Raw genomic sequence first — 20,852 nt, 5'->3', positions numbered from 1 at the left:
AACTGATCAATCTACATAATTTTTGGAATATGATATTTACGTTTCATCACAGGTACATACAGATGTTTTTTAATTTTTGTTTTTAATATAGGGGGAATTCTGGGCAGGAATTAAATTTTATTTTATATCATTGCATTTTTTATTTCAAATATTTGATTAAAAGTAAATTTAAAAAATTTTAAATGTAATTATCAAAGTTACATTGAGGCGAGACAAACATGTTTATTAATATATAGATATATGAATTACATGTGGCAAACAGCAAATATATGAACATACAATTATGTAGAAAAAAAGGTATACTAATATAAAGTAGCAACAAAGACAATGATGCACTATGTATTAATTCTTTTTTATATAGATACGTTTTTCCTAATATTTTGGGAACTTGAAAATCCATTAAAAAACCAAATAACATGATGCAGGATTTTTTTGCAAATAAATTAATTTTTTCTTTTCTTAATTCAAATTTTTGGCTCTATGAACCTTCCTCAGGGGAATACAGACAACTTTCCTTTCTTTTTTTTTCATTATCATTGCTAAAGATTGATGATTTCTTCTGGTCTTGTTGAAAAAAATTGTTTTTTAATGTCCAATAACAGTAGTGAAATTAATTTTACTACAGTAGAAACTTGAAAATCTGTTAAGTAAAATTGAATTCAATATTTGTACATACTAACTAGCACACCTCATCATGGCTATTGGACATTAAAAAACAGTTTCTTCAACAAGACCAGAAGAAATCATTGATCTTTGGCAATGCCATGAGATGAACTCAATAATAATAATAAAAATTGTCTGCATCACCTGAGGCTCATGAAGCTGAAATTAGATTAAAAAAAAAATTTTTTTTTGCTTGTTCGCTCCTTAGGCTATATGTTATGCTTTGGCCAAATACAAAAGAAACCAAATTTACAAAATTTGGCTTTAAAAAGGCCAATCTGCCAACCCTGGGTAAAAGTATGAAAGTGACTTCCCTTTGATGTATCCTTGTTTTCAAATATCATAATAATAATATACACAATCATTGCTGTAATGGTGTGAGAAAAGAACTTGTAATTTTGATATGCAGTATTTCTTCACCGAAAAAAATTAGTGAAAAAAAAAAAAGAAAAAAAAAAAGGCAAAAACGAAGAACATTGTTTGCCAAGAGGTGCTAATCTGAAGGAATAAATTAAAGATAGTCTCTTACAATATAATTTTATTATTTATATGCATTATATGTGGAAAATATTATTTTCTGAGTATTTATTAGTATTTATTAATTTATCTCATTTGGGTCAGTTCTATATCTAAAATACAATGGACACTATTTTCATAGAAATGTTAATAAACTCATATTTGCCATGTATTATTAGGTTTTCTGTCCAAAAAGCTTATTTTTTTTGTACTATCCAGAAAAATATCAGCTTTATGTTGATTGAATATATTTCTCAGTCCATGGAATTCTCACAAATCCTGCTAGTAAATAAATGATTTATTTGGGGGGAAAAAAATTCTGCTTAGTGTTATCTGGTTTTTTATCAGATTTTCCAATTTTTCATTAAACATTTTAAGGATGTGCAAGGAAGAAGCAGTTATTTACAAAAAAGAGTAAGGATACAAATAATAGAAATGCATACTCACCGTGACGAGAAAGATGATGAACGGCTGTAGGACGATCGACTTGTGTAGGAAGTGAAGGAGGAGGAGGATCTGGATCGAGATGAATCAGAATATGAACTATAAAAAGTGAACAGAAAGTTTCTGTTAATACCTCATATTGCCAATAATTTTAGAAAAATATCCTACCCTCAGCATATTTGGACAATAAGGATTTTAATGTCATGCAGCACCTAGAAGGAAGAATTTAACTTAAATAAACTCTTCTGGTTTTCAACAACTGTTGATAACAGTTGCTTGCAACCATCAAATTAACATTTTTAGAGAACATTATTCACCTCTGTATATAAATGCATATATATATATATATATATATATATATATATATATATATGTATACTTTTGTTGTAAGCTAAAATGTAATTTCTCCACATTTAAAAAGTTTAAAAAACAAAAACTTGTGGAAAAAATGTAAATTATTAATCACTATAATTTCAATATTTAAGACAGTCTGTATCTATTTTTCAAATGTGAGAAAACCTTTCATTTTTATTAAAGATTAATATATATATATATATATATATATATATATATATATATATATATATATATATATATATATATATTAGACTACCTGTTGGCCTTTGGAGAGTAAAAGAAATAATGTTCAAAATAAAAAGTGATTTTGAGATTATATTGTCTTTTATCGTTTTGAGAAAACATTTTTTTTAAGTGATGAAGAAAAACAAAACTCAGTAAGCCTCCAGAGCACTACTGCGAGCACTAATTAAAATTAAAGAGGCCCCTAGATCACTACTAAAACCAAGTTTCTACCCCCAGAAAAGAAAATATTTTTTATGTGACAACTGAAAAACAGTAAAACTAAAGAGGCTGCAGAAAAAAAAAAAAAAAACAAAAAAAAAACACTAAATAAAAGTAAGGAGGCCTTCAGAGCATTACTTCAACCAAGATTAACCTCCATTTCTAGAACAGAATTTATTTTTGAAAAAAGAAAAATAAATAAATAATAATAAATAAATAAATAAATCCCAAGAGGCCTTCAAATTGCTACAGGAAATTCTAATTAAAATTAAGGCGACCTCTAGAGGACAACTAAAAGCAAATTTTTACCCACCCCTAAGAAGTGAAAATATATTTTAAGTGAGCAGTTAAAAATAAAAATTCATGAGTACTCCAGAGTGTTACAGAAAGCACTAAATAATAGTAAGGAAGCTTCTAGAGCAATAATAAATCAAACTTTCTAACCCCTCCCCATTTGCTTTATTAGATATTAAAATATGTCCTTAAATAATGTATACACTTTGCCTATATCATCTTTTGTCAGATATTTTTAGACTCCTTCAAATATGATGTAATGACATTAAAATTTGAGACAGTGACATCATGACAAGCAAATTCAGGGTTTTAGTATAAAATATTTTTAGTATATCTATAAAAGTGAAAGTGCATGTCTGTGTGTGTGTCTGTGTGTGTACATTTCCCTATTCAATAACTCTGTCAATTTTCAGTCTACAGACTCGAAATTTGATATACAGGGTATTGAGATTTGGGAAAATCTTTGTAATCCGTTTTCAGCCAGAAATTTGGCTGTTAAGGGTTCAAAGTTCAACGATTTGACCTTTGAGAACTCTACCAAACTTCGACAATTTTGGGTCTAAACACTTGAAATTTTGGATATAGGTTCCTTGGACATGAATCTAACTTAACTTTATTTGAGCCCAAAACAATAAATGTTAAGAGATCATATTAGGGGTCAAAGTTAAAAAAAATTTGACCTACCAAATTACTCAGACAATTTCTGATCTAAACATTTGAAATTTTGCATAAAAGGTATTTAGAGATAAGGCAAGCTTTTTAATCGGTTTGGGTCGAAAATTTGAGTTACCAATATATAAGTGTATGTATGTATGTATGTTTGCATGTCTGCCTAAAACTTTCGACAGAGACAATGGATTTTTATAAGATTAGTATCGTTTTGAAGTTCGACCTTTCAGGCGATAAATATAAAAAAATTGGCTAAAAACATTAATATTTTTACACTCAACTGGGCACGTTTCTACAGGGAAGGGGTGGGTCGGTTTTTTTTTGCTGATATTTTCAAGAGTCATCCTCTCCTTTCGATTGTCTAGCCTTAATTAAAACCTATGTCACTTCTGGTTTGACGGTCGTAACAGTAAAGACATCAGGTTTTTTCCTGTTCTTTTCCTCTTTTGCGATACGGGTCGAGCTTGCCTTCTTACTACCACTTTTTTTTTATTTGCTCAACATACATATCCAAACACCCGGGCAACACCGGGCTGAAATGCTAGTAATAATAGATATATGCATATATTAAACATATACACATACATGAAATTCATTAGGATCAGTTAATTACCTTAAACACAAATCCTATCCATCCATAAACATATATACATATAAAAATCTCAATGATCAATTAATTAGTTTAGGCACAAGTCATATCCATACAAATTAATAACCATATACACATACATCAAATTCATAATGATTGGTTAATTAGTTTCTGAATGCATCCTGTTCCTACAAATATATAACAAATACACATACAAAAAATTCATAATGATCAGTTAATTAGTTTAGGAATGAATCTGGTCCATACAAATATATAAGCATATATGCATACAGAAAATTTATAATGATCAATTAATTAGTTTAGAGAACAACCAAACAATGACTGGTGATAACCAACTTATTAGTATTGTGATCTCCACCGACAAAACACTGGCTGGCAATAACATATTCGTATTATTGTTGTAATTTGCACTGAATAATCGATGGTTCACCAACCAAACTCTGGCTGGAGATTAATTTGTTTTTTCTTTCTCTCTCATTTCCCACTTTTAATCATAAACATTAAAACGGGTCTTCCTGTCATGATAGCAATAATTAAATTTTGTACTCCGCATAAAATTATGATGTGTGGGTATGGCTAAAAGGCTAAGGAATGAGGGTGGAGAGGTGTATGTTTTGGTTTCAATTCTAGCTGATGCCACTGACCTCATATATATATATTTTTTAGTTTTTTGTTTTTTTCTTATCTTCCTACAATGTATTAGATTTAATATAATAATCGATAGAGAATTGTCTATATAAATATATAATCTGCATGAATCAAAATATCACATTTAAGCATATCTTATAACCAAGCAATATCGGATGGCCTGCTAGTGTATATATATATATATATATATATATATATATATATATATATATAGAGAGAGAGAGAGAGAGAGAGAGAGAGAGAGCTTCTTTTCAGCATTGACAAATAATGGATACTCCTGTAAGGTTGCAATGCAGGGAATCTTTACTGAACCAAAGACTGGGCATTTTCCAACCACATTTCTAAACTGATATTTCGAGAGATCAGCGACAAAGAAAAGTCCAGGACAATTGAAAACAGTGGCTGAACCCAGGGCACAGTGGTTAGAGTATTTAGAAAAATCAATTATAAAAGTAATATTCTCCTGAAGGTTGAATGTTCAATTCTCGTGAGCGATTAAAAAATGCAATTATGAATTACTTAGAACCTCTATCCAGTTATGACTGACGAAACGAGAATATGCTACCCCCATCAAGAAAATAAAGGGTTCTGTTTTAAATTTTGCCCAAATTCTAGAGTTCAACAGAAACATTCCTGAGTTCAACAAGATACACCCGGAGAAGGTCGGATCTTACATCGACAGAAATGTTGCAAAAATGACATTCAAGATTAAAACAATAGTATGGAGAATCTAATATGAAAATTTGATGACTTATGATAAATATTTATTGACATTGGATTTGAAGATGCTCATGTTATAGACCACAGAGAAACAATCCTATGGTAACATATTCTTAGAAAGAATTAGGTACATAGCAGAGAAAAATTTTTAGCGGTTGTGGAAGGTAGGTAAGTTCTTGCTGCGAATGTCTTACAAAAAGGAACAAGAGATTGAAACTTAGTCAAGCACTTTCCATGGAAATATTGGTAAAGCAGAGAAAGACTAGCAATGACTATTCTAGTTGAAAGGAGAGCATGTTACATATATGAACGAGTTGTAATTCAGTTTTTCTCGCCCGTATCAACAAAGTTATTTTCGTTTTAAATGAATACGAGACACTTTTTACGATTTCAACTATGGCTTTGTTCATTTTACACTCGTCAAAATACAATAACAATCATACATCAGAGCACGGTGGAGGTTAAGTGGAGTAGGGTGGGTTGCAGAACTCTCTCTCGGTCTGTCTCTCACTCTGTACCTCTGACCTCCCTCTTTGACTAGTTGCTTGTCCTTTTATATTGTCACTCTGACCTCATCCTTTTTGCCCAGCTTTATGATTATTGTTTTCAGCTGGATTTTTTTATTATTATATGGGTCAGAATTTCCGCTGGCGATTGATGTCATCACGACGCATTTCTTTGGTGATCCCGGCTTGTTCCAGGCACCATGAATATCAGTCAGCTTTCTCCTGAGATTATGACATCATTATGTCCTGGGTATTCCAGGTTTACCTTGCTCTCTCTTACAAGAAGCTTAAAAATCAAGTTTTTTCTCCATTGCACAATGTACTTGAGAAAATATGAAAAACTTCTGTCCATCAATAACTACTTTTATAAGCTTATTAGAGAGAAAGTATTTGATAGTTGAGAAAACATTGACAGATATTTTATAACTAGAAAGTTTGTTAAAGTTAGAGGTTACATCATCGATCAAACATTGTGAATATAACACGATGAGAATCATAATTTGAATAATCCAAATAAAAAAACTTGGTAAAATTTTAAATTAACACCCTCTGCTGCCTATCTCCCTCCAAAAAATAATTTATTCATTTTTAAAAAAAATTTTTTATTTACATTATTACAAGTTAACACCCTGAAAAAAATTTTTTTTTTTCCTGTGGGGGAACAAAGAACTATTTAAAATTTACAGTTTTGCATAAAAATTTAATGTAAAATCTCTACCTCATTCTAGGTTTTTAGGGCAGTTAATCAAAATATGTGATCAGCATTTATAATAGAACAAATACCAGACACAATAAATCTTCATAACTTTTACATATGAATATATTCTCCTTTTCTCGGTAACAGCCACTGGTTTTATTATTACTTTTTTTTTTTTTTAAATTTCAGATGGTCAAATTGATTAGATAATAGTTTAAATTGTTTCATGAAATTATTTGCTTACTGAAGATGAATACTATTATTAGGTATTGGGTTTAATTTAATATTTTTAACACTTTTTAATCAAATTTTTTATTCAACTTTTTAACTGGATGCTTTCGTCTAAGCAAAAAATGATTTTACAAATAGTTTATATGTTTGTGCTTTCTCAATTTATGCAATCAAAATTGCTGGGAAATCTTGCAAAATTTATTCGTTCAGTCACAGTAAAGTGCCACTCCATGAAAGTAAGCAATATGAGGGGTGTGCAATAAGTAATGCCCCTGACCCACTTCCAGTTGTCTGATCTAGCTGAAATTTTGCATGTGCAATGATTTATATCTCTACGGCTTATGTGGCAAATTATAGCTCTGAACTAATTGTGGTTTCTGTTTTACAGGTGTTTGAACTGAGTCAGGTGTGAAATGGAGCCTGTTAAATGTCGAGCAGGGATCCGGTTTTTGTATTTGAAAGGACGCACACCACAGGAGACTTTTGATGAAATGAAAGAAACTTATGATGATAATGCCCCATCATATGACCTTGTAAAACGCTGCCATTGTGAATTCAAACATGGCCGGAAGTCTGTGGAAACAGATCCCAGACCTAGTCGCCCCCGCCCTGCTGCCATTGATTAGGCATCTGTCCGTCAAGTTGAGGCTGCCATTTTGGAAGATCGGCGCATTACTATTCGCCAAATAGCTCAAGATGTCAAGATTAGTACCGGGTCTGTGGAAACTTTCATTCATGACCATTTGCATATGCATAACATGTCTGCCAGATGGATTCCTAGGTTGCTCACACCATTCCAGAAGCGAGAATGCGTTGAGTGCTCGAGGATGAATTCGGAGATGTGCCAAGAAGATGGGTCAAAGTTTTTTTAAAAGACTGATTACACAGGATGAAACCTGGGTCCATCACTATGATCCAGAGACCAAAGCCCAGTCAATGCAGTGGCAGCACTTGGACTCACCACCTCCAGAGAAGGCATGGGTGCAGCCCTCTGCTGACAAGATCATGCTCACAGTTTTCTGGGACCAGGACGGAGTAGTGATGACAAATTTCCTGGCAATGGGTACCACAATTACAGGAGCCTATTATGCTTCACTTTTGAGGAAATTAAGGGAAGCTATCAAAATCAAGAGGCGGGGCAAGATTAGCAAAGGTACCCTCCTCCTGCAGGACAACACTCCGGTCCACAACTCGCATGTTGCCCGATCAGAAGCACGGGCGTGTGGTTATGAAATCCTTCCCCATCCTCCCTACTCTCCTGACCTTGCATCCTTTGGTTTTCACCTCTTCCCAGCCATGAAGTTGTTTTTGAAAGGAAAACGTTTCCCAGATGATGCAGCCTTGATTTCTGAAGTCACATGGTTGGAGGACCAACCTGGGGTGTTCTACAAAATCTGTCTCCAGAGCTGCATCAAACAATGGGAGAAATGCATAACTCTGGGTGGTTCCTATGTAGAGAATATAATAATAACTGTGCCAAATTTTGTTGCTCTACTGCTATGGAAAGTGGGTCAGGGGCATTACTTATTGCACACCCCTCGTATATTAAGACACCAGCTTCTCCAAGCCAATGACAAGGCGGATAAAGAGTGTGAATATAAAAGATAAAAAGAAGAAAAAATACCTTGAAGAATAAGAAGAGACACTGTAAGAGCGTCGAGTCCGTCGTCTGCCTCTAGACCAACTCCGAGGTGGGGAGCTACGACGTTTACTCTTGGGAGATTTAGACCTGGAAAGAATAATTTTAGAGTATTTTTTTAATGTTGAATACATAAACAAAATTAGTCATTCTCATAAAATTAGAGGAGGACTCAAAATTAAAGTTAATGTTTGCAAGCAAAAAAAAAAGAATTCTTACATTAAAAACAAAATTAAAAAAAAATCTGTACGATGTACATATTCATGACAAAACAAAAATATCATATTCCAAAATTTATGTAAATTGATCAATTAGTTTTATTTTTATAAAGAAAATCATTTTTAAGCGATTAATGGGAATTTGTAAGCATTACACCATAAATCTTGCAAGTTTAAATTACTGAGTTATCTCCAATTTTTTTTAAAGATTATTTTCAAAATAGTGACCAAGACAACAGCTCTATTGTTACTCATAATCAAACATTATCAATTTATGTGATTTTTGGAATATGATATTTTCATTTTGTCATCGGTATGTATACCATACAGATTTTTCTTTACTTTTGTTTTTATATATGGGGGAATTCTGGCAAGAACCAAAAAATACTAATCAGTTAGGATCCTTGTTTATTGATGTAGGAAAATATGTAGGACTCCTTAATGACATTTATCTAAGATTTGATGTGTTTTCTGCACAAGTTGCAATGGCAGTGAAATGAGTTAAAATACAAAGTTATTAAAAAAGAATGAATCATTTTTATTATACAATATTTTAATAATGAAAAGCAAGCATAAATGTTCCTGACCAACCCAACAATTAAGTCCTATTCCTTCACTGTAGAGATCCCCCAAATGCTGGAAGGCCTTCTACTTTATAATAGCTTCTTTCCTTTAACTGCTAACCTTCGGAATTTTCTCTCTGCTCTGTTTCCCTGACTGTATCAACATGCAAAAATTTATATAAAGATTTAAATATAATATAAACAAATATCTTAGAGCTCAACTTCCCACTCGGGTGCCTCTATAAGTCTGACCGTTACATCACAGTACCCCCCCCCACACACACACACCCAGGTCTCAGTGACAGGTTGCTTTGAGATGAATTTAAGTAAAAAGTAATTTTTAAAAGATACATCGAAGTCATTCATATTTTGCTATCAACTTTTTTTACTTCTTGTTTTACAAGTGTTTAATGTGGCAGGTGTTGTGATATTATCACTGTTTGTCCACAAAATTTGATTTTCTTATTGAAAATAAAATTACTTGATCACTTTACATGATTTTTAGTCTACAATATTTTCTTTCCGTCACAGACTTTTCTTTATTTTGATTTGTAATATAGGGTGAATTTTGAATAAGCACAGAATTCTTCCCTGGACACATAACAGCATATCACAAGAGTTGATCACTGTTGGCATTCAATGTTTATAGTCGAGATTAGTGCATGGCAGTTAAATATAAACATTTATGCATTCTCATAAGAAAGAAAGCAAAAAAGAGAAAAATTACACCTGATAATATCTAGAGATCGCACAGGCCAGACATAATGAGCATCAAACTGCAAAATTTCATCAGTTTCCTCTTGTTGCCATTGGTAAGTGCTTGAACGAGCATAGTCTCAAAGCACATGCCAGATAGTGGAGTGTTGGGAAAAACAAGCTCATTGGAATCTGTATTTTCATAAACTCCTCTCAAATGCGGCACTGATTCTCTTGTTCCTCAAAAAATTGAGGTTATCTTGGACTTTTTTCCTTTACATCCATTCTCAAAACCATTTAAACATCTATTGAATGTTCTGAAAAATGTCAAATTGTCTTCAAAAAGCCTATCGTACCATGATAACCAAATCTATTTTTGCAAACTCAAGATCGCTGAGGAGTTGCCACTTCAATGGAAAATAACCTAACGTCGCCAGAGGAACAATTTGTCGACAGTATTCACTGTGGTTCAAAACATGGAAAGCTGCACTTTCAAATGGTCACCGACTTATTTCCATAATGATGTTTGAGAACTAAAGCAATGCATCATGAAATCAGTTCATTATTTTGGAGTAACCTTGCATTTCTAAATTGTTAGTAATTTATTTTAGATTTTATAAAATGTGTGTTAAAACTATTACTGTAAGTAAAAAGATTAGTTTTGGTAAATTGTTGAAAAAATATGGAAAATATTTTGTTTGGTGGGGCTTAATTAATACTGCCATTACATTTGGATGAATTTATGGTGGAAACTACCATACGGTCACATAGAGAAAGATACATTTAACATCAATTAGAAGTAAAATGTTAAAATTAAAACAAACATTTTTATTTTAAAATTAATACTACATAAAACAACTTGCATTCTATTGCAGGAAATAAATATCAAAAATAAAATTACAGATTGTTGTAATTCCTTGTTTTGTTTAACAACTCTGGCTGTGTTTTTTTAATTAGATTTAATGAGTTGCAGTGATTGTGAATAAATTCTTAAGAATTCAATTAAAACAATAAACAAGCCGAGCACACAAGGTCCCCCCTCCATGAGTGAAAAATTTATTTTCACCATGACTAATGTTTGGGTAATTTTTTAAAAAATTCCAGGAGTGGTTATTGCGAAAAGTGTGAACAAATGAACAGGAATGAATTACTAAGTCTAATCCCTCCGTTGTCAGAGGACCAACAACTGTGTGTCTATGTGGTGATGGGGGGGGGAGGTCATCATGTACCTCTTCTCAACCTTTTCTTCTTCCAAATCGATGATATGGTATAAACAATTTAAACTAAAATTTAAAAAATAAGATTTTAATTTTATAGACTTGTTTTTTTATTTTTTGTTTTATTTCTTTTTTTTAAATTTTCCCATTTTCTAGAATAAAGTTGTAAAAATGATAGACTTTTTACCATCTTAGTTTCTGTACATAGAGTGAAGCAAAATTTAGAGTCTCGAAAACCACTTAAATTAGGAGACAAAACTGAATTTACACTCTTGACCCAAACTCCAGCATTCTCAACCGTCATCCAAGACACACAAGGTTAGTATTAATGAGGTGCATATTTTTGTCTCCATCATCAAGGAAATTTCAGGTTCATCATAAAAATGATAACATATTCTCAAATATTATGGTACTTTGCTTGGAAAGCTAGAAACATTTGAAAATCTATTATATAAAAGGGCAAATATCTGTATGTGTAACTAACATTTGAAAAATACATAACAAGCATCCACAAAGTTGGTATGATCATTATTTTGTTTAAATTGGCATCATCTTAAATGTACAATAACTAAACTAAAAAAAATAAAAATATCTTATTTGGAGGTCAAATAACTATTTATATCATTTTATGTTATCAAGACGTACACACATCTTTTAAGGTTATCATATAAAGGGAAGTAATTGATGTTTTTCATAGTTATTTTCCTCTGAGGCCAACTCAGGTTATATGTGTATTCGTCCAGAGAGAGGAATTGGCTGAGCAAATAATAAAGAGAGGGGGGAAAGGGGAAATGAATGAGGGATGAAAAAGAAAGGGATAAAAGTTATGTTACCCTTTTATACTGGGCAATGTTGGGTAGCCCTACTAGTCTTAAATAATAAAAAAAAAACCCTACTTGTTTGCATATATGCTAAAACTTTAAATGATACTTATCTACACAATATCAAGATTATATTAGTTTAAATTAGAATCTTAATTAAAACTTTTGATTAGCAACTTATGTAAGCCACAAAAATTAAGAATAAAAAATGATTGTTATTAATTTACCGGCGCCATGGGTCTCTCCATTCATCTGCTCTAGGTCTTTGAGAATTGACATCTTCTGAATTCCTTTCATCACCTCTTCGATCATCTCTCCAGCGCCCACCAGGCTCCACTCTGCTATCTACTCTGGGTCCAAGACCAGGTCCATCACGTATCTCTCGCATTTCTCTGGGATCTCCTCGCGGATCTCCCCTGGGATCTCCTCGCGGATCACCTCTGGGATCTCCTCGTGGATCACCTCTCGGATCTCCACGTGGGTCACGGTTTTCTCGCATATCACGAACATCTCTCACGTCTCTGACATCTCTCACGTCCCTGACGTCACGGACATCACGCATATCTCGCATGTCTCTAGTGTCCCTGACTTCTCTCGTGTCCCGGATATCTCGAATCTCTCTTATATCACGTCTATCATCTCGTCTCTTGTTTTCATATCTAAAAAGTAAAAATTAAAAATATATAAAACACAAATAAATAGAAAGTTTACAATACTTTAGAAAATAAAATGATTAGGTTATTACAAAAAGGTGCTCACCTGAAATGCTGAGTTTTCAAAAGTTATTTTAATATTGAATTTATAAAAATTTTAACATAATAATTAATGATTTCTTAATAATTTGTAAAGTATCTTCAGATAGAAAGTATTTTTGAAGCATAGTTCAAACTTGAGCACAATGTCTTTGAAACTTCTGCCAATATCAATAGAGCATGGGGAGATTGATTCAGAAATTCTGTAGAGGAGATAAGAGCACTGAAGATGAAGTACAGAACAGCGGTGTAATCTTGATAATGAACGATGCAAGTTGTAAAATCCACATCAAAGTGCCAAAGAAATGTTTTAAAACAGTAGCTGTCCGCATTTCAACAGTTTTATGTCATTTAGAAAGTATTGAAAAAAAAAAAAAAAAATGAAAAAGCTCAATAAATAGGTTCCTGATGATCTCAATGAGCATCAAAAACTCACATTGTGTAAAGTATACTGAATGTTCTTTCTGCGAAATACCAATGACTCCTTTAAAAGATTTTGTTGCATCACAGCCAACAACTTTTTATCAATGAGGAATAAATATAATCTCATAAGCAGAGATGTACAACTGCTCAAGGCTCATATTGTAACTAATTTTGACATTTCTACTGTTAATTTTTCATGAATAAAATGTATATTTCTGAAATCGGCCATTATTTTTGCAACAACCTAATAAATACAAAACACACTTCTTTTTTCTCCTTTATAGCAAATGGGCTATTTAATGTGAAAGTATAAGTTATTGTAAATGATTGGTTGAACACAAGTTGCTATTTTCACCCATAATTAGAGAGAAATTGCTATTTCATTCAACAATATATGAGCACAATTGATCCCAAGGGATCCATAAGGATTGAAACTCTGCATAGACAGCTTCATAGTAAGACAATTTATGCTACAGGTCAGGAGAAAGAGAATCAGTAAGATTTTGATTACCAATGCTCTTCGAAATGCAGCCATAGACAATTGTATAATCAACATAAATGTCAACAAATGACATCAGAATATAATTTGAAAGATCATTAATGGAAATCAGAAAAAGAGTTAGGTATAAAATAAATTCTTGAGGCACACCAGCATAAATATTATCAATGACTATTTTAATAAACCTATCAGAAAAAAGGATTTGATGACTATGAAGACCTAGCCAAATATTCCACAGTTACCAAGTTTGTGAAACAACCCTTTGTGTTGGACCCTCTGAAAAGCTTTTATATGTTGACAGCATTTACCCTAGAAACAAATGTCCCATCAAGAGATTCACTAATCCTATGTGATATTACAGCCAGCACATCAGCAGTTGATCTTGCAGGACAAAATGGAAATTGCTTGAAAATATGTAGATTGCTTTTGTTGAGGTGATTGGTGACTTCTTGATTCATCACAGATCCAAACAACTTAGAAGACATAAAAGACTTAATGGGAGAGATGAAAAAGATGTAGCACTGCATAAAGAGTATCTTTACTAGTTTGGTCATGTCAATCAAAATGGTATGCATAAACAGAACCTGCATCTTGAAAGTTGAAAGCTTGTCTAGTATTGACTGCTACTGCAAGACCTGGGTTGCAACTATCAAGGCAGTTCAACAACTTCATGAGGGGGATACCATGGATTGACCTAAACGCAAATAGCTGTCTGAGCAGCAGCTAAAACACAGACCTGTGTAAGCCATGGAAACCTGTCATCTAGACAAGTGTCAATTGTATTAGACCATGATCTGCAAACTTAACCTGAATCATAGGTAAAGAACAGTTACCTATGCATAAGCATATCTATCTATATAATTAAAATACTCAGATCAGCTTGCTTGCTGGGCATTTAAACCGTTTATTCGGTTTCTGACTTCCAGTTAAAAAAAATTTGTCTGCTTACATATTTCATGATTGCCCTGTTTAAAAGTCCGATATTAAAAGCCACTGTTGCTATTCAAAACATACACAAGGTCAACAATATTTTTTGTTTTAACTTATTTTAACGTGTTTTCCTTACAAATAGATGTAATTTAATCCCGTTGAGTTAAAAAACCTATTTAAATATAAATATACAATATATCACTATAATCATATTTATAACCATATTTACTGCTTTTAGTAGCGCTTTTAGTAGGACCTTCTTAATTTTAATTGGTGATTAAAACAGTGCTCTGTAGGCTTCCTAAGTTTTATTTTTTTCACTCATCACTTAAAAAAATGTTTTCTTAAGACAATAAAGGACAATATAGTCTCAAAATCACTTTTTATTTTGAACATTTTTCATCTTACTCTTTAAGGGCCAACAGGTAGATTAGTATTAAATAAAAGGGTTACAGAAAAAGTGTGTCAATTGAAAAATAAATATTTGATGATGCTAAACAATTGCAACATTGCTTACCTGTCCATTCTGTCTGGTCGGTCCATGCGATCCATTCTTGTATCCATGCGATCCATCCTGTCTGGTCTGTCCATTCGGTCCATTCTTTCAAAAGGTGAAATGTATGGTTGTCGTTGAACTTCTCGCTGAGGAGGCAACAAAGCAGGATGCCGTTCGCGCTCTCGTTCTCCTCGGTCCTGAAAGTCAAACAGCATTAACATTAAAAGATTGTAGCCAATAACATTTGTTTTTGAAGAATTAAATTCAAAAGACCAAAATAGATGGTAATGTAACTGCTGTGAGAAGAAAAGTGGAAGTTCATTTTAAAGTGTTTCAAATCTTGTAGGTGATTTTCTGCAAACTTATTTACAATTTTGAGCTTTCCAGTTAGTTTTAAGTTCAACCAATTTTAGAATTAGCTAAACCACTTTTTGAAAGCTTCATAAAGAAGGAAGGCAGTATGTACTATGAGTTGCAGTGCCGGTTAGGTAAGGCCTCAGCAGTACTTAACCAACTCTGTAAAATCTGGAGAAACAAAAAATTTAACCTCAAATAAGATTTTATAACAGCAACATCTTATTCATGCTGCTGTCAGTTTCACTTGAGATGTTAAGTGAAATTTAACATCTCAAAATCAACTAAGAGAAGCAAATAAATGCATTTGATTTCAAGTCTCTTAGAAGGATTCTAGGGATCAAATAGAATGATCAAATTACCAACCAAAAAGCCAGAGACTGCACTAACCAGCAGGTAGCATAGTCAATAATTTGCAAACGATGTCTAGGCTGGCTCAGTCATACTTTAAGATTAGCCCCAGAGAGAACTGCCAACCAAGTGCTCCAATGCCCCCCCCCCAAAAAAAAAGAAAACGGAGAGTTAATATTAAAAATGAACTGGAAACAAACAATCAAAAGAGATTTGATTACAACAGGAAGAAATTGGAAGGATGTTGTGCTTCAGATCGAAAATAATGGCATACTTTAACTGCCTCATGTGTAAAAAAGATGTGGGAATTTTAAAATCTAAGTAGACCACCTTTGGGTCAGTATTTGTTATATACATTATTAAATCTTTGGAAATTCGAAATATTATATTAAAACATTTAAGAATTTCAAACAGTATTATACTTGACTACTCATGATTCATTATATTTTTCATATATATATCAAATATTGCTCTCACATGCAAATAATTATCATCAAAATATATATTGTTTGATTTAAAGATTCAATCATTGAGCTGATTTGAGTATTATCATAATTTTATTCCATTTTCCATTACATTTGAAGTTGTTTTTTTTTTTGACCATTTATACTCCACCAAAGTATATACTTTTGACTTTACACACACACACACACACACACACACACACACAAAAGATACCTTCAATATGTTTCCAGAAATTTTTGGTATGGGTACCTTTATTGATAGTACACACAAAAAAATCTTCTTGTTCTTCAAAGTAACTTCCTCGGACTGCAATGCACTTATACCGTTCCAACAACTTCTGGAAGGCCCCCATCGAAGTCTTCTTGTGTGAGCGTGTCAATTATCCTCATCACAGCCTCTTTAATCTCAATTATCACATAACAATAGCTCCAAAGGTTTTCCTTCAGCTAAGGGAATAACCAAAAGTCACAGGGAGCAAGGTCTAGACTATAGGAAGGGTGAGGAACTGTCTTGATGCCCATCTTGATGAAATAGTCTGCGACAAGGATGAAGCACCTTTAGGACAAACCTTCTGCATCTTCAGTTTCTCGCGAATAATTATCTGTACAGTTCCCACACTAACATCAAACTGTGCATTTATTGTCTCTATAGACACACAAAATCCATGAGATTTTTTCATTTGGCCAATAAACTCCAATATTCTGACTTCCTTACTCCTCCCACACCTCTCATCATCCCTCACAGACTCCCTGCCTTCCTTAAATCTCTTATGCCACTCAAAAACTGATGCTCGATTAATGCAAAATGTTTCAAAAGCAGTTTGAAGCATTCCATAAGCTTCTGTGGCATTTTTTTCAAGTTTAATACAGAATTTTATTGCATAGCGTTTATCTTAAGTGTCTTCCCATCCAGATTGCATCTTTGAAATTTACCAGCTGTGACAATCAGGCTTTAGTAGGGTGTATTCCAACTCCTGCTGTAGCTGTTCATTTGAGCCTGAAATCATAAAAATTAGTCATTTCATAAGATGTATAACAATAACATACTGAATTTTCAAGAGTCTACAACAATTTTAAATGCGTGTACAAAAAAAGTCTGCAAACTTATTGAAGGCTCCTTGTGTATATACATATATACATGCATAACAAATATGAAAAGTCTTTTTTGATAATTATCTGCAAGAATTCCTATGGCAGCAGAGAATCAAAGCCAACTATTTAGGGAATATTATGTATTGGATGTTTTTATATGATGTTTGAAATTTCATGTTGATTTCAATATTTTAATTTTTATACTTTCATAAACATATTTATTATATTTTAAAAAAATATGTTGATTCTTGTAATTCTATAAACATATATTTCCTATAATATTTTAAATAAAATAAAAACTTATGTTTTAAATTTTGTTATTAAAAGTGCAAATAAAGACTAATTGTGTTATTTTTATTTGTATAATTTTGTTAATCTTAATCATATACTTTTCAATGATGTCCTATTCTTATATTTTATTTGAATAAATCGCTTTACAATAGAAATTCTGAAGAATAATAAAAGTGAAGGAACTTTCTGGTAGCATTATGCCGGAATTAGGAAGTATGTTAGCTGACTATAACCGACAATGCTTCTATCTAATATCCAATCAAATGCTGTACTATTTGTGTGGGTAGAGAAGTGGGTTGCAGTGTCTTACCAATCGATATGCATTGTTCGTATGTTCAGGTTCTCGAATCCAACGCACTTCAAAGTTTTCATACTGCCCCGGTTGCCACCCATGAACATGAGATTTATAATAATCATCTTCATCTCTGAATAAGAAAAAAATGAAAACAACATTTGACATCATTCAATCAATTCCATCAATAAAAATAATCATGAAAGTTACAAAAGTTGGATATGAAACAATAGATTTTTCTTTTTCAAACTTTCTATAATTTGTTACACTTCCAAGAAAAACAAGGGTTCTTGTCCAGAATTCTCTATAAAAAGAAAAATTTGTATGATGTACGTACTAGTGATGAAATGCAAATTCCAAAAGTAATTGATCAAGTAGTTTTTATTTTTTAAATAAGAAAATCATTTTTAAGTATTAATGGGAATTCATAGGCATTACAACATAAATCTTGCAAGTTTGAATTATTGAGTTATCCCCTTCTTTTTTTATAAAAAAAGATTATTTTCAAAATGGCGAACAAGACAGACACCCTTATGTACTCATAAGAAAATAAAACTTCATGAGTACCAGAAGAACGGTTGTCTTGTTTGCCATTTTGAAAATAATAAAAAAAAAAAAAAAAAACAAAGGAATATCACGCAATAATTCAAAATTGTGAAATTTATGTTGTAATGTCTATAAATTCCCATTAATTGAAGATTGGCTTTACATTGTTTTCAAGATTACCTTATCTTAGCCTATTCCATAGATGTTGCATTTTACCAATACACCAATTAACTGTTATAAAATGACAAAATTGTTCCCAATTAACTAAATTTCTTTTCAGCAACCCAGAAATATATCTTGACTTATTGAATTTAATCATTTATTAGACTTCAGACTCAAGTGGAAAAAAAATAAGAAAAAAGGATTTTCGGTTAAAATTTTTGCCAATTTATGAAACTATAATCCAAAATTTAATTTTTTTTTTTCAGCGAAAATTCAACAGAAAACCACAAAAACTTCAAAATGCCACAAGCCAGATTTGCTTCAGAGTATATCTTCTGAAAATATAGGTTTCAGAAAATCTAAAACTTAAATCTGATTTGTACCTATTTACTATGCCTCCCCACGGGACAGAGTTAGACACCAGGGTCGTTTTTTAACGTGGAGAAAAGGTACAAAAATAAAAAATTGTCTCAGTCGTGAAGGACCGATCCTCCACTGAAAGAGAACAAGAAATGGAAGTGCAGCATCTGAAGAACAGACATCTTCTGATTTGTAGCAGAAAAAAAAAAAAAAAAAAAGTTATAAATATGTTCTCACATATTTAAAGTTTTGTTCAAGTTTTGAGGCTGAAAATTTGCACAGGTAGGTTTTTGAACCTGAGAAATTAAAAAAGAACCTGAGAAATTAAAAAAATGCCACCAGAATTACCCTAAAACCAACCCTTTACAAAAAAAGTGATACAGAAGCAAGTCAAGGTGATAGGAGAGACGTGAGACTTCCCTGATGAAACAAACAAAGGAGGAATCTCCACAACCGAAAACGATGCTAGACATAACTTGTATCATGGTGGAAGAGAAATCATCATCTAGATGTTACTCGATTGACTTCAAAATATAATGACACAGATTCAGTTATTTAGACTAGAAAGTAAATGTCTACTGAGTTTTGAGTTTTATGTAAAAACTGAAACTGGAAGAAATCTTTACTCCACATATAAATTATAACAATAATATTTGTAAAAGTAGAGTTCTTTGTGTTGAATGACAAAATACATCTTTTGAACATTTCCATCTCTAACCATCAACTGACTGAATAACGATTCAATGCATATAGTACATTAAAGATTACACACCTTCAAGAATTGGCTATTAACTGATGCTTGGCAATCCATTTAATCATTTTGAAGTTGTCAATCAGCTTCATGACAAGTCAGATTATTGTTATTTTTTCAGTCCACCTGAAATCATTGTCATAAATATAATTCACCAGACTTATTGGGATGCACTCTAAGAACTCAGCAGCCATTTTCTTTCTAGGCTGCTGTCTACACATTTCCCTTTTTCCATATAAAGCTATTGAAAAATATTAGGGTATTAACTATAATCAAGGAATTCTTTCATGTTGCTAATGCTTTAAAATATTTCTGTTGTAAGAAATAGATAGAACATTAATTCTATAATATATACAAAATCTGCAAAACTTAAAATATCATATTTAAGCATACTTTATGACTGGGCATTGCCGGGCATTTGTGCTAGCTTAGATAAATACTTTTGCAGTTTAAAAAAAAAAAGCTACAATAATATCAGTGTCTCCATTTACGTTGAACATCTACAGAACGCCAACATCAATATATTACATATGAATGAGTCCCCTGTAGAATTTCCATGGGTTCCGCTAGTTGAAAACTATTTCTATATTATCAGATGTTCAAGAAGGACTACATCAATTTTTAGATTATCTCTTAGAAAGATTCATTATTATAGTGCCAATAAAATATAATAAATGAAAATGAGGATCAAGGTTTGATATGTCAGCTTAAATGGCATTAAGATCTAAATTTTAAAATCTCAGAATATAACTTATAATATATTTGATTTCATTACTGACAAAAATGTCACCTTTACTGTTGCATACTTATGTGTCATAAAAATAGATTTATCAAATTATGAAGTTTTAGTATTTATTAATTTCGAAGGGTTCTTAAAATCCAGGAGAAGTAACTGTAGTCTATAATTTTGACAAAATATTAAAATCAACCATTTGAAAATAGAAAGTTGTAGAATGCCAACATGTTTTTTTTTTAAATAGTTCTAGCAGATCTACTACTCTCATCATTATTCTTTTTTTTTTTTTTTCATTTTTACTAATTTCAAGCAGACAGGTTAGTATGTAATAAAAAAATCATAAGACTGCATTAATAGAAGCAGCTGATGATGTTGACAGCATCATGGACATTTTTTTTTA

At 32.0% G+C, this 20,852-nt stretch overlaps 1 protein-coding gene across 7 annotated transcripts in view; it reads right to left on the bottom strand.

Moving 5' to 3' along the window:
- Window positions 1-20,852, bottom strand: part of LOC145246729 (uncharacterized) — a 90,535-nt gene that overhangs the window by 25,224 nt on the left and 44,459 nt on the right. For 4 of the 7 annotated variants that reach the window (XM_080108479.1, XM_080108482.1, XM_080108481.1 and 1 more), the window contains 5 exons: window positions 17,916-18,030; window positions 15,075-15,250; window positions 12,181-12,612; window positions 8,424-8,528; window positions 1,627-1,722 (listed from right to left, as the gene is read on the bottom strand). In XM_080108479.1, the coding sequence (XP_079964605.1) occupies window positions 1,627-1,722; window positions 8,424-8,528; window positions 12,181-12,612; window positions 15,075-15,250; window positions 17,916-18,030 (924 nt within the window). The remainder of the gene's footprint in view (window positions 1-1,626; window positions 1,723-8,423; window positions 8,529-12,180; window positions 12,613-15,074; window positions 15,251-17,915; window positions 18,031-20,852) is intronic. The other 3 variants (XM_080108480.1, XM_080108483.1, XM_080108485.1) reach the window with 1 other exon arrangement.

This window comes from Euprymna scolopes, chromosome 24 (genome assembly GCF_053919585.1).
Source record: "Euprymna scolopes isolate OS-2025 chromosome 24, ASM5391958v1, whole genome shotgun sequence".
NCBI lineage: Eukaryota > Metazoa > Mollusca > Cephalopoda > Sepiida > Sepiolidae > Euprymna > Euprymna scolopes.
Note: the sequence above shows the minus strand (reverse complement) of the source record. Positions and strands in the feature narration are given on the sequence as shown.